At 35.1% G+C, this 14,646-nt stretch overlaps 1 protein-coding gene across 6 annotated transcripts; it reads left to right on the top strand.

Moving 5' to 3' along the window:
- LOC107638268 lies at positions 178-3,751 on the top strand. 6 transcript variants are annotated; one of them, XM_021104767.1, is made up of 5 exons: positions 181-772; positions 911-1,017; positions 1,281-1,333; positions 3,322-3,361; positions 3,638-3,751. In XM_021104767.1, the coding sequence occupies exons 1-4, from the start codon at positions 611-613 to the stop codon at positions 3,333-3,335; spliced, it is 336 nt and encodes a 111-aa protein (XP_020960426.1). In that variant the 5' UTR covers positions 181-610; the 3' UTR covers positions 3,336-3,361; positions 3,638-3,751. The 6 variants fall into 6 exon arrangements, with proteins under 6 accessions (XP_016196948.1, XP_016196964.1, XP_016196955.1 ...); XM_016341495.2 differs by having other exon boundaries at positions 182-772; positions 3,322-3,378; XM_016341462.2 differs by lacking the exon at positions 1,281-1,333 and having other exon boundaries at positions 178-772; positions 3,322-3,378.

Raw genomic sequence — 14,646 nt, 5'->3', positions numbered from 1 at the left:
GTATATAAATATAGATATAGAAAAAAATATTTTAATTCATAAAATTTGAACCCAAAATCGTAAGAAGTCAAAATATTTACACTATTTAACCAAACTTACATATGGTGCTGTCGTTGATGGCTATATACGATTGGTGGCTAAAATGGCTAAGTTATTGGGACCAACTAAAATTTGACATGTGCAAAATTTTAAGTTGGAAGACTTAGGTTTTTTTTTTTTTGGGTCAAGAATCCAGGCCAGTTACCTGGTCCAAATTCTAAACAATGATTCTTTCTACCTAATCCGACTTGGAAGACAGCGATGATCCCCTCTCTTTGCACGTAAGGCGAGCACGGCGCTTCTCCCAGCAGCTGCTCCCTCTCGTTGAATCGGCCGAGTGATCATAAACTAAATCTGCGACGACGCTACCAACTTTCAGTTGTAGCCCATTTATGTCAGCATCGTCAACCACCTTCCTTGGTCAAAACTGCCGCTGAAGCCCTCCAACGTTTGACCGGATCCACAGTCCGACTTCGCCATGCCCAGCTCTCCCTCTCGAAGCTCCTTACCTCGCAGAGGATGACCGCACTGCGAACGATTCTTTCTTCCTCCCTGGTTTCATTTCCAAAACATGGGCAACAAATCCAGTGACGGTCCTATGTTGGACTGCATGGAGAACCTCTGCCTTAGATTGTTAAAGATCTGGATTGAAGATCTCGATTTCTACTTCAGCTTGTATGGTTCTGTCATCACTTTTGCTGTTCACGGCTATCTGTACAACATTCTAGCTGATGTAATCTGCCATTTTTTTCCTACTTTCTCTTAATAATATTTTCTCATTTTCTTTATTCCTTTTTACCTTTTAATTAACCCGTAGATCTATGACTTCACCTTTGCGTTTTTCTTCTAATAGTTTCTTGTATTTCTGCAGGTGAAAATGTGCTCCAATTCAATCGCAGGTTCCCTATTATCGTGGTCTTCACCACTGCATGAGCTAGACAATTTCATTCTTGGGAGTCCAAGGCACTCCTTTCTCAAGTAGATTCTCCATCAAAATTTGAATATCCTGCAGAATTGCAAAAAATTCTCCAATTGTAGTTCTGGATTTAATTGCTTGAATGAGCTTTAAATTGTCTGATTCTATTATAGTTCTCCCTGTAAATTGTTCACTATGATTAAAGATTGACTAATTGCTTGTGCCTCTACTCTAATGCTTGTGTTAGCTTTAATTTTTTATAACAATCCTAATACTATCCTTCCTTTGTTGTCCCTACCGGATCCATTCTCTTTGTTGAAAGCAGCATCCACATTCACTTTCAGCCAATCTCCCCAGGGGAGATCTCCACCACACCGTGTTAGTTCTTCTTCTCATTACTTCTATCTTTTTTATCTGTTGTCTTTCTACTGAGTTCCAATAAATATTTTATAGAATTCTTGCTTTGTTGATTGTCCAATATAAATTAACCTCTTGTTGTTTAAAATCTTGTCATTCCTAATTTTTCACACCTCCCACATTAGAAATTCCAGCTTGCTAATCATTTTCTTTTGTTTCTCTCCATCAGCTGCTCTGATTTTTCTTATGCTTTCCATTATCCAGTTTCCAATTGATTTTACTGTCTCTAATTTTGGTGTACATTAACATTCCACCTTGAACCATGTTACCCTTGCCCAGTCACGTAGCAATAATGCATGTTCTATTGTTTCCAACTCTTTAGAACATATTTAGCAAACTGAATCTGGTACCATTTTTCTCTTATGCAAATTAAAGTTTACTGGTAATATATCTTCCAAGCTTTTCATAGAAATATTTTAATTTTTTGTGGGACCTCCATTCTCCATATTTCCTTCTATAAATCCTTCCTATCTTCACTTGTGGATGGGTTTTCGTGTCTCTTATCCAGTCTAGCCGCTCTAGCCATATAATACCTTGTTCTGATCGTGTAGCTCCCATCCTCTCTCCATGGCCAATACAAAAAACTTCATTGTTTACAACACTAATGGGAGTGCTCAAAATTGCTTTACTAATATCCTAGGTAAACATATTTTCAGAATTGCTTTCCATAGATTCATCCGTGCTTTCTGCATTAAGAGGCTTGCTCCTTCCCGCAATCCAGTTGTCTTTCCAAATACTAACCTTAAAGTCATCGCCTATTCTCCACTTGGCTCTCTCCCTCAATATATCTCTTCCATGCAGAATACTTTTCCATACCCATGAGAAATCCTTTTTACATGTTGCTGACTATAACTCACCGTCCGAAAAATAAAGCGATTTTAAAATCTGCACCCAGCTTGAATTTGGATTTTTTATTACCCTCCATGCTTGTTTAGCAAGATAGGTTGTATTCTGTGTTTCAATGTCCTTAAACTACAGCCCCCCCCCCTCGCTTTTGCTTCTTGTAATAGTGTCCCAGTTTCTCCAATAGATATCTCATTCCTTTTTCTAGTGCTGCCAACCAGAACTTATGCGATTTTTGTGCATATTCTCCTAAAAAACCTTTAGGAAACTTTATAATGGTCATTGTAAGACTCCGAATTTTTAAAAATTAAATAATAAGTTATTTATGATCTATTATATTTATTTAAGATTATACTTTTAGAGATTTTTATATATAAATCGAGCAATTTCTTATTTAGAATTTAAAGCTTTAGTAATAAAAAAATAATGAGAATTTTATATGCTTTAACTTGAATATTTAGATTTTGAACCTTATTTTATGAATAAAGGAAAATCCTATTTGATTACTTCTAATCTTGAATTAGAATAGTTATTTCGAAAATAATTTTTGTAAGTGAAAATAAGTAGTACTCTCAGAAAAAAAATTATATGGAATTATATTTAGTTTTCAATTATTACTCTATACTTTAATTTTAATATTTGTTCCCAAACGAAACCCTAATTCCCAAATTTACCCACACTACTCCAAACCCAAACACACACTACACTCACCCTTCCTTTCCTCCTCAGTAGCCACCAGCCCCCTTCCCAAAACTCACACACAAACACACACACCTACACGAACAAAGAGAGATGATATCCGAGTTAGCTACCGGATGTGTCAGGTTCTGACAGTTTAACCGACATGTGAACTCATGGTCAGTAGGACAGGCATGCATCATATGCATTTATGTGACATTGTTTGGGTGTGCATATTGTACTTAATTTGCCTATGTGAATATTTCTGTTTAAATACTTATTGCCATACTTGTTGTAATTGCTCTTGATTGTGTTTGAACTTCATTACTTGTGTTTGTGGTTGGTTGGTTCAGACTATGATGGTTGAGTGTTGATTGATTGTGTTTTGGGTCGTGGTTGACTATGTTACCGTGTTTGATTATGTTTAGGCCGGAGGCCGTGATTGTTGGGGCGGGGGCCATATTTTGGGTATGTTATATGTCTTGGTAAGTTTGATTGGAATGGTTCTTTGGCAAGTAGTGAAATATTATGGTATATTATGTTTGGTTTGGAGTTTTTACAAATAAAATATGAATTTGGAGTTTTGGATAATTAACCGTTGATTTTACAAAAGATTCATAAGACGAGCGATGATCACTGCAGTTGAAAACAGTTTTCTTTTATATAACTTCTTAGGACAATTTTGAAACTCCTATAGTGAGAGTGTATTGTTAGGTTCTCACCCCTACAGATTTTTCTTTTCAGGACGGAGAGGAGTTTAAGGAGTTTCTTCTACGCATCTGATTGTGTTATATATATCTTAGTTATTGTTTTTTCCTCGTATTGTTATATATTTTTGTAAGAGAGATAGGAGTCGTTATTTGTAATGATATGTATGTCTGGTATATTTGTAAGTTACTTGTGTAAGAAATCTTGTATATATATATATATATGAAGATTGTGATTGAATTTTTTTATATATGCATGTTTGTAAAACACCAAAGAAAAAGAACTTTCGGTTTTTTAAAAAAAAACAGCGATACGCTTTCGAGTTAAAGGCTTCTATCTTATTAGTAAGTATATAGAAGTTGTCGTAATATCCTCGCAATTAGAGTGGCACAGGCGGAAGCATGACATTCTGACAATAAGGGTGTTACATTCATGGCATATGCTGGCATTACTTGAACTACTAATTTTATAAGTATTTCCTAGCTCGTGTGGTTTAAAAGTTTTTCATTCCATCCATCTAATTTTTTTAATTTTTTTCTTCAATCCAACTTAAAGCTTTGTTCTGAGACCTTCCCCGTATAGTCGGCAATCCCAGGTATTTTCTGGGTGTATCCCATGCCACCATTCCTAAAATCTCTTCAATATCCACCCTTCTTTTTATCAGCACTTGGCTTCCAAAAGTGATGCCTGACTTGCTCAAATTTAATCTTTGTCTGGACGCTTCTGTGTATTCATTGAGGATATTAATGACTTGAAATACCTCGTCCTGCTTTTCTTCCATGAATATAATGCAGTCATCTGCAAACAACAGGTGAGTAATTACCGGGGTTGTTAGAGTTATCCTTAGACCCGATATATAACCATTTCCTTGGCCCTCTTACATCAAAATGGTAAATACTTTTGCTGCCAAAGAGGTAAGGTGAATATGGGTCTCCTTGGCAAAGATCTCTTTGTGGCTTGATCCTTCTAGACAACTCACCAATAACCTTGAGCCTATAACTTGCACTTCTCACACATCCCATTACTAGTTTAACCCATTTTTCATTGAACCCAAGTCTCCCGAGTACATTCTCAAGAAAGTCCCACTTTAGTCTGTCATATGCCTTGTTTATATCTAACTTGATTGCCATGTTATGGGATCCTTCTCTTCCTTTCTTGTTCAAGCTGTGATAAATTTTTTGGACTATTACTACGTTATCTTGCATAAACCTCCCTCCTATAAACGCACTTTGAATTGGTGAAACTATTTCTTCCAGTATTCCTTTTAATCTTATCACTAACACCCTGGATATAATCTTGTAAATAAAATTATAGCAGCTAATCGGCCTTAATTGATTAAGCTCTACCAGATTCTCGATCTTTGGAATTAAGACCACTATTGTTTTACTGAATTCTTCTGGTAAAATTTTACTATTAAAAAACTCTTTGACAACTCCATAAACCTCGTTCTTAACCACCTCCCAGTGTTTTTGGTAAAATAGTCCATTCAAACCATCTGGCCTCGGAGCCTTCAGGCTACCCATACTAAAAACAGTTTTCTAATCTCATTTTCTTTGTAGCTCTCACTGGAATCTTATTGAGGGTGCTTTCAAAATTCTGCCTACTGTTTGAGGTAAACAATCCTTCAAAATATTCCTCAATATGCTTCATAATTTTCCTTCTATCATACAACCAGGAGCCTGCTTCATTCTTCAGCTTTACTATGTGTTTCTTTTCCCTTCTTTAAATAGTCATGAAAAAAAGATGTGTTTTTGTTACCCTATTTCAGCCACTTTAACCTAGCTCTCTGCCCCTAATATTTTTCTTCCTGTCTCCACAGTGCAACTATGTTCTCCTTTAACACCTATATCTGCTCTCGCTCCTCCTTTGTGGCATTTGACTGTTGTAGCCTTTTTCAATTTCACTTTCAATCTCTGAATTTTCTTATCTGTACGCTTGAAAGTTGCCTTGCTCCATTTATTCAGCTCCTCTTTGCAATTGTTCATTTTTCTTTTTATTCTTGTCCAAATGTAGCCTTGAACAACTTTCTTATTCCATTCCTCTTTTACAATATTATCGCAATCCTCATTATCAGCCCATAATGCCTCAAATCTGAAACTCTTTCCAATCCTTTAAACTAGATTTGTTTAAAATTAGGGGACAATGATCAGAACTAATTGCCCGCAAAGTCGAGAGTGATGCATGTTGGTGCAGAATCGTCCACTCCCAATTAGCTAATGCCCTGTCAATTCTCTCCCTAGTAACAAATTTGTTCCTAGGGTTGCTAAATCAAGTGAATCTTCTCCCCTTCATGTCTAAATCCATAAGAGATTTATTGTCTACAAACTGTCTAAACTCTCTCACCTGGCTCAGTGGCTTTGGGTGAAGTCCAATTTTTTTCTCTTGGCTCATCACATCATTAAAGTCTCTAATGAATAGTTGAGGTTCATTTAGATTGCAATTAGTTGTTGTGATCGTCCTCTATTGTTCTTTTCTTCTTCTTCTTCCAAAATTTGGATTTTCATAGATGAAATTACATGTCTAGATGTTCCCTTTTTTATCTTCAATTTTAGTCTTTATGTAATTATCACACACAAAAATAAATATTAATATTGTAACTTTCATTCCACAAAAGGCATAGCCCTTCGGACTAACTCCGGAGTTCTACGTAAAATATATTCTCAAAATATAACATTTTCTTTATCCTCCTAATAGTTATTTCTTTAGCTCTAGTTTCAATTAGGAATACTATTGCTAGCTTAATTTGCTTGCACATGTTGTGTTCCAAAACTGTTGCGTGTGCCGCTAACCCGCGACAGTTCCAACTTATGACATTTATAGTTGAGTTGGGGGCATATTTAGTCCCGTTTCCTCAGCCATTGAGTCTTTCATAGTATCTTTTTTTATGTGCAAGTCTTTTCCATGAGATATTTTTCCAGCTGAACCTTTGACTAGCTTGCATTTTTTGTTTGTCTTCCAATTATGTGCAGTTGTTTCTTTTCCTTCCCGCTATTCTACCCCTGTTAGTCTTCTTTTCTTCCTCTTTTGATTTTCAATTTTTTCTCCATTCTTTGGGCAAGTTCAGTTTCTAATTCTCTGGCCACCACAATATTTTTACTATTTTATGGCTCCATCTCCTCTTCTTCTTCTACTATCTCCACATAATAGAATCCTTCATCGTTTCTAGTCACCAATTGCTTGCTGTTTTGATCTGGCTTGCTATTTTGATTTAGCTTCCATTCTTCCGTCCTATGCTGCTTGATCATTCCTTCAATGTCCATAGTGTTTATATCGTGGGCTTCACCTTCAAATTCTTCTCCTATGTTTCTTTTTCCTTTCTCTTCAGCCATGATTTTATTGAACTTCTTCAATAATTTTCTAATAGTGAAATTCTTCTCTTATTCAATTGGCCCAATTTTGAGTTATTATATAGTTCTATTAGGCCTATGGTTAAAGGCAGTCCATGACTCATTTGTTTTACTATTTTCTCTTTTCTTACCTAGTCCATCCTTTTTTTCATTCTTCCTATGGATCATGCTAGTATGCTACTATCTTTTTAATTTTCTATTGTCTTTTCTATCCCCCTATCAGCTCTTTCATTCCTCTCTGATTCTGACCCTCTGACTTGATGATTTTTTTAAGTAACCTCCCCCCACCCCTGGGTTTTTCCTTTTTTTTCTTGATTAGTTGTACCATCTCCAAGCTCCAAGACATTGGTATTTTTATCACTGTTCACTTTTTCAAGATCAATCCCTTCAACTTGGCCTTGAATTTTCTGCATTACCACTTGTCTCTCTCCTATTTACTCATGTGAATTTGTTGGTTTGTCCTAAGATTTTGCTGAAACACTAACTTGGAGCTTACAATTCCTTCTTGACTAGACACTTCTTCTTCTCTCTTGTTGTCTTTTCAGTCACACTTTTTCCTGAAGTCTTCTTTCATGCGTCTCCCATAACTCCTCCACCCACCAATTATGTTGCTCTTCTTTTCTTCTCTTGATATCAGCCCTTCTTATTGCCTTATTGTCAATTGACCTAAACCCTGGAGTTGTGAGATCTGGACCATATCTGGAGATACTTGGGTTAACTATGGACACAGCTATCTCCTCCATATAGCTTTTTTTATCATGACCTATTCTCCCACATTTATAACAATAATCATATAATTTTTCATACTTAAAATCTGCAAATGAGTGACTTCCATCATTTCTTTTGCACCAAAGACTATTCTTTAATGGTAAAAAGGACATTTAATTCCACTCTGACTCTCAAAAATGATTAAAGCATATTTCCTTCAACAAATGGATTTTCAACACTTATCACCTTTTCCGCTATGGCTTCCATTTTCTTTGCATTACTTAATTGGATTTTATCATAAGGTAACCCATGTATTTGTACCCAAATAGGAAGTTGATTATAGTTTACCTCATCTATGGATAGGTTAGGGCTCCACCATTGAAGACTCAACATGTGGCCCTCCATCCTTCATGGTCCACCATCATACGCTCTCCTTGCTTCATCCTGATTTTTAAAATTCAATATGAAAGAGTTTGGTCCCGCATTGGTGACCACCAATCCATATGGATCCCCCCACATTTGGAGAATTATTTTGCGCACTGTGATAATTTACTCGACCTACTAATTTCTAATTCGTTGCTTCTTCTTGTTGAGCTGGAGAGACTCTTCCAGATCAAGAACATCTCCTCCCATGTCACCAAAAGATATGTCTTCCATGCCTAGCTTTGTAGATAACGATCTTCTCTTTTTACCGTTTCTTTACACCTTATAAACTGCTGATTATTGTAGTGTTTGAAGATATCTAGATTTGAGACTATAACGAGAATATAGCTTTGCTTTACGAAAAAGTAAGGCTCCACTTATTTGGAGAGTGTTAGGATCCACTATTGGAGAAGTTACAACTTAAAAGTTTAGAAATATGATAAGACAGGTATATTGAGCCGCTAATAATAATAACTGTCTTATATATCTTTTTACCAAGCACTAAGGGGTTTATGGTCTGGATCTTGGCCGGGTTTAAGTAGATACGGACTTGGTCCTAAAAGGTTATCGGGTCTATTTTGACCCGACTCGAAGGGAACCGAAAATAAACCAAGTTGACCCGATATAAAATTAGTATATACAAATTTGTAAATTTTATATATTAAAATAATAAAATTTTATTTTTAAAAATTAAATTTAATAAATGTTATATCATATTTATACCTCAAACCCGACAAAAAAAAAACACCCGGTAGAAATGACAAATCCGAACCCGACAAAAATATGCCTCGAGCCTGGGCCGGATCTTGAACACCCCTACTAAGCACAGCAACGAAACTAATCAGTTGCGGTAAATTAGGGACCCTACAATAATAAAACTAAGAGCAACTCAAGTGAGATATTTTTTGGGTATCAATTTTGACTTTATAGTAATTGAACTGATTTGAATTTAAACTCGTATTGGATACAATATTTGAAATGATACTGGTATTAATAAGAAGATACAGTGTCATTTTAAAGAAAGACTAGTAAAATGCTGTTATTTATATATCTATTAAATGAACATTGTAATCTTGTTATGTAAGGTTAAATTGAAATAAAACCAAACATTAGAGTGACGAATTTCACATTAAATTTCAAATCAATTTTTATGATATATGGTTCCACAAATACTTATGTAGTATTGTGTGGGACCCAAAATAAATAAAATAAAAACCAAGCATGGAAGATGCTCTAAGTACACTCATAACTCTCTTTTCTTTGTTTGTCCATGGTATTCCTTGATCAATGACTAATTTGTCGTGGATCTAAACTCAATAACAAAACTAAGCATACTCATAACACTTTTTTGTTGCATGCACACTCATAACTCTCTTTGACCAACTGAGTACCGTGACAAAAAATCCTACAAAACACTTTTTGGGGATAATTTGACCTAAATAAAAACAAAAAACTCCTACAATGCACTTTTTGGGGATAATTTGACCCAAATAGCTTGAGCCCAAAACCTCACTTCTGTTAAAAAATCTAGGGCCCCATTGCTACAACTCTTATCTTCAACCTCTTCATCCGATGCAGCAGCATTCAACAAGGGCAGCCATTAGGGCTGGCAATACATATCCTACCCGCGGGTACCCAACCCGGACCAACCCGTTCGGATAGAGAAAGATCGGTCCGGGTATGCCTGCAGGTAGGGTACGGGTTTAGGGTGTACCCTACCCTACCATATCCACACTTCATGTATAACACATATTTTTATAAAAACTAGGTATATAGTGAAAGAGGTGAAAGTTGAACCTACAACCTCCCTCATGTAATTATAATAAGCGAGCAACCACTAAACTAATTAGTTAATTTAATAATCTAAAGCATTAATTTTTTATTTTTTATTTTATTAGTTTGTATGAAATTTGGAATGATTGAATTTTACATTTGCTTTGAAAAAAATTGATATTTCTGCGGGTAGAGTAGGATAGGGTAGAGTAGGGTTTAGAACTTTAGGGTGCGAGTAGGGTTAGTGTTGAGAGATTCTCAACCCGCGAGTAGAGTAGGGTAGAGTTTTAATGAAATTTTCAACTCGCGGGTAGGGTTAAAATAGGGTCCAAACTCTATCCTATCCTACTCATTGCCGGCCGTAGCGGCCATGGAAGAACTTGAAGGCGCATAGGAGATTCCAAAACTGAGATACAGTTAACAGTTTCCCCCCATATGTTAGTGTGTTCTATGTTGTGGGTGGACGTTGGCCTAACCTGTAACAATGACAAAAAGATTTAAAACATAAAACCCCTCTTCCTTCCAATATTTACGTGCAACCTGTAACCATAGTCACATTCCAGATACATTTGACTTTGGAAAAAGAACGGTTGTGTCATTCCTCACCATTGAGCTCGTTCATATACGAAGGTTGGGTGAAAACTCAAGTTACATAGAAGAAACTCAAGCTTTATATACAACGAAAATTCATGTGTTGCTAATTGAAAAGCGTTATGCATATTAAATATCTATTTAGCTATATATGTCCATTTATGAATAAACACACAATTCGATTCCTGTCAATTTTAAAATAGAATAAGACAATTATATAAAAAAGTATCTATTTCAATTCTTGTCTTTGTTTGCTGTGAATCATGGTAGCTCGTTCGTCATCTTTTCTTACCAAACTTAATAGAAGAGATCTACATGGCACTTAATATTGCTAATTCCGACACTGAGTCTCCATTAACTGACATATTGATAAATGGACAATGGTTAGGAATTGATTTATCTTCCTATTAGCAATGGTTAGAGGTTAATTTGTCCTCCTTTATTTTTCACATGCTGCACTGAACTAAAAAGCTGCATTTGTTTATGAGAATAGAATAAGACAAGACATTGAGAACAAGACATAAAGGACAGAGACAAAATTTTATGTTCTTATATTCTGTTTGGTGATAAACTAGAACAAATTATGAAAATCTAATTTATTCCTATTTTTTTTCATTCAAAAAATTTGAGAGGAAAAATGTAATAATAAAAAATATAATTATGAAAAATTAACAAGAATAATGAAAGAAAAAATAAAAACTAAGTTGTGTCTCTTGTTAGTGTCTCCGTATCTTTCCTGTCAGGATGGACACAAAATACACTATTTCAGTGCCTCTAGACACATTGTCTCTGTTCATGTCTCCTCTGTCAAATACGATTTTGTATCTATGTGTCCCTATCTCAGTGTCATGTCTCTGTAAACAAACACAGCCAAATATATGTTATTTAGGGTAATTCATCCCAACCGAAACCTTTCACTTCTCTTCCAAATCAAATATGAACCCTAAGAAATCATGATTGGGAGTGAAGAGTATTAGTCATTATCAAACATGCGAAATGGCACAGATGCAGATGACGATTCTGGTTGGAGAATGAATTCCAATTGTAGTGTTGGACATCAGAAGAAGAAAAAATAGGTCGCCTCGAAGTGTTATTGTGGGTAATATGCTATTATGTTAATGTATGGGATGGAGAACAATCCAGATAGATTATTCTTTCGGTGCTCATACTTTAAGGTATATTAGGTTTAATAATGTCTTTGTTTTTTCTATTTGTATTTGGAAAAAGTTTGGTAACCAAAACTTTTCAGCCATAATTAGTCAAAACTTTTCATAATTTACTTCATTTACATCACTTAATAACAATTTTATTTTTTTTATCCCACTCTCTTATCATTCCACTTATCATCTACTTATCAAATCTACTTATTAATGATATTAATTATAAAATCATATCCCTTTTTATTAGGCATTATTGTAATCAATACTTAATATTTCTTTTTATAATTTGATTTTTATATATAAGAATACAATAAAGATTAATAATAATTATAATATCAATTACATTAAATAATTGCAATTGATTCTTTGTCCGTTATGGTATTTATCATCAATTATTGGAGATATGAAACATGAAACCTACCCTAATATATACCTTATGTTAATTCAATCATGTTCATTCAAAAATCACAAGAATAACACCATTGCAAGCACAATAGTGTATAAGCCAAGAAATTTTACAAGAAATCGTCTTTATCATTGCAATTTGTATGGCAATTGATTTTGACCTTAATACAGTATCTATGGCAGAAGGTGCTGAAGAATTTGAACAACAGATGGACTTACCCGACGAGATTGTTGTCAGTCAATCAATTTCTGAGAATATGGAAAACTACACTAGCTCTGATGAGGTATGGTAATAACTCGGATTATTTTTTGTGTATTTTTTAGCGCTTTAGTTGTATGCATAACATTCTTGATCATTATTTGTTTGCTATTTATGTAAAGAAAAATAATTTTTTATTATTTTTGTTATATTTTTTAGTTTTTAAAAATATTCCAGCCCATTAATCCATAAAAAAACTATAAAATTTTTATATTGTCTTTTTAAAAGATTGGAACATTTTATTTTATTTATCGACAAATTTTTATTAGACAAGAAAAAATCAAAACATACATATCATGTTTTTATGTCTATATATAAATTATTATTTCTATTATTATTATTATTTCAACCACTAGCACAGTCATACAATGTTCACTGTATTGAGTATGATACTAATTGTATCCTCAATTATATTTATATTGAACTATTCAGTGAACTGCCAATTTTGGCACTTTAGTTATATGCATAACATTCACGTAAAGTTCTTGCTTCATGCAATCAATAAGTTCATATGAATAACATCCATAATTACATGAAGTTAACATTGATGGGTTGGAACCGAAATTCCAACACCTAAACTCACCGGTAAGTGTACCAGGTCGCATCAAGTAATAATTACTCACATGAGTGAGGTTGATCCCACAGGGATTGAAGGATTGAGCAATTTTAGTTAGGTGGTTGATTTAGTTAAGCGAACAGTTGATGATTTGATTGAATTGTAACCAACAAAAGCTAAATTGCATGAAACTAAAAGGGAGAGGGAGAATTGACAGTAAATTAAAGAGCAGAAAAAGTAAAAGAGCTGAATCTTAAAGTGCAAGAAATGTAGATAACTGAAACTTAAATTGCAAGAAATATAAATAGCTGAAGCTTAGAGTGCAAGAAATGTAAATTACTTGAATAATAAAGGGGTGTGGGATGCTGGGATTCAGAATTTAAAAACAGAAAGTAAAGAAGATGAAGTAAATGCAGTAGATCTAAACAGAATTGGAAAATTGCAATGAAGAACAAACAGAAAGTAAGTTCAACTCAATTGCAAGAGCTAGGAAAAAAATTCAAGAGCTCAGAGGCTCAATGAGACTAGAAAATAAGTCTAGATCTCAATTCCTTACTTGATCCAAAAGAGAACAATTTGTAAAAGAAAAGAAAATGAAAACAGTAAAGGAAACTCAAATCTACTTCTTGGAACAATTGAGAAGAGAGGTGAAAGATGATTCTCTGACTTAGAATCAATGAAACTCTTCAATCTCAATTCAAATTCCAAGAGAAGATAGCAAATGTAGTAGAAGAAATGAAAATGAAATCAGAAAGCTTAATCCAATTCACAATTCCTTAGAATTATGCAGAAGAGAACAAAGATGAATTGTAGATCTAGGATTGAAACAGAATTCCTTCAATCTCTATCCACAATTCAAAAATAGAAAGCAAGAAATGCAAAAGTGAGAACAAGGAGGAGAGAACCCAGCTCTCAATCCCAATTCCCAATTCAAAGCTCAAAATCAAAATGAAATCTCAAAAGTCAGCAAAGGTCAGCAAAAAGGTCCTATCTAAATCAAACTAAGTCCTATTTATACACTTTCTATTTTTGATCTTCAGAATTTGGAGTGGGCTTCTCAATTGGTGAAGAATTGAATCCAAAATGGTAATTGAAGTGAAATTGGCCCATGGTGCACCTCCAGTGGAGCGTTCAGTTAACTAAGTTAACTGAGCGCTCCAAGTCTTGGTCCCAGGCTCATTTTGGTTCGTGCCTTGTTCCAGGGTAGCGTTCAGTTATGTTACTTAACTGAGCGCTCCACATGCTTCCTTGGCCTTCCAATGTTGCGTGACAAAGCCTCCTTGTGCGTGCCTCATAGCGTTAAGTTAACTTTGTTAACTTAGCGCTCCTTTGCCTTGTGAGGAAGCTCCAAGTTCGAGCCTTGAGGAGAGCAATTCAACGCCAATTTCCTTGGCCATTTGCAATGTAAGGAGCGCTCAGTTAAGAAAGGTAACTGAGCGCCCTTTGTGCTTGTGCAAGGAAGCTCCAAGTTCGAACCATTGCTCCAACACTTTGGCCAATTTTTATTTCCTTGGCAAAGTGGCGCTTCAAGCCTTGTTATTGAAGAGCTCCCTTGTTCGAACCCTGCTTGGTGCATTTGTGACTAATTTCTTGCAAGTAGCGCTCTTCTTGGTTCTTAGGTGCTTGGTTCGAACCTTGGTGGATGCACTCCTTGGTTTTGCGCATTGCTTTTTTTCTTGGAGAGGCACGATAAAGGTAGAAAAAGTTAACTGAGCGCTAGTGCTTTCTTCCATTCTCTTGGGCACTCAGTTATGTTTTTCAACTTAACGATGTGCCTTGGTGCTTCCTTGGTCATGCTGCTTTGATTTGGTGCTTCCACTGGC

This window comes from Arachis ipaensis, chromosome B01 (genome assembly GCF_000816755.2).
Source record: "Arachis ipaensis cultivar K30076 chromosome B01, Araip1.1, whole genome shotgun sequence".
In the NCBI taxonomy this organism is placed as follows: domain Eukaryota; kingdom Viridiplantae; phylum Streptophyta; class Magnoliopsida; order Fabales; family Fabaceae; genus Arachis; species Arachis ipaensis.
This window is presented reverse-complemented; position numbering and strand designations above follow the sequence as displayed.

Bases quoted from the DNA above. Each gene is read 5' to 3' on its own strand.
- LOC107638268 (XM_016341462.2), top strand. From the start codon at position 611: ATGGGCAACAAATCCAGTGACGGTCCTATGTTGGACTGCATGGAGAAC. The intron at 773-910 runs GTAATCTGCCAT...GTATTTCTGCAG, and splicing joins TGTACAACATTCTAGCTGAT to GTGAAAATGTGCTCCAATTC. The intron at 3,379-3,637 runs GTAAGTTTGATT...TTTTCTTTTCAG, and splicing joins TGGGTATGTTATATGTCTTG to GACGGAGAGGAGTTTAAGGA.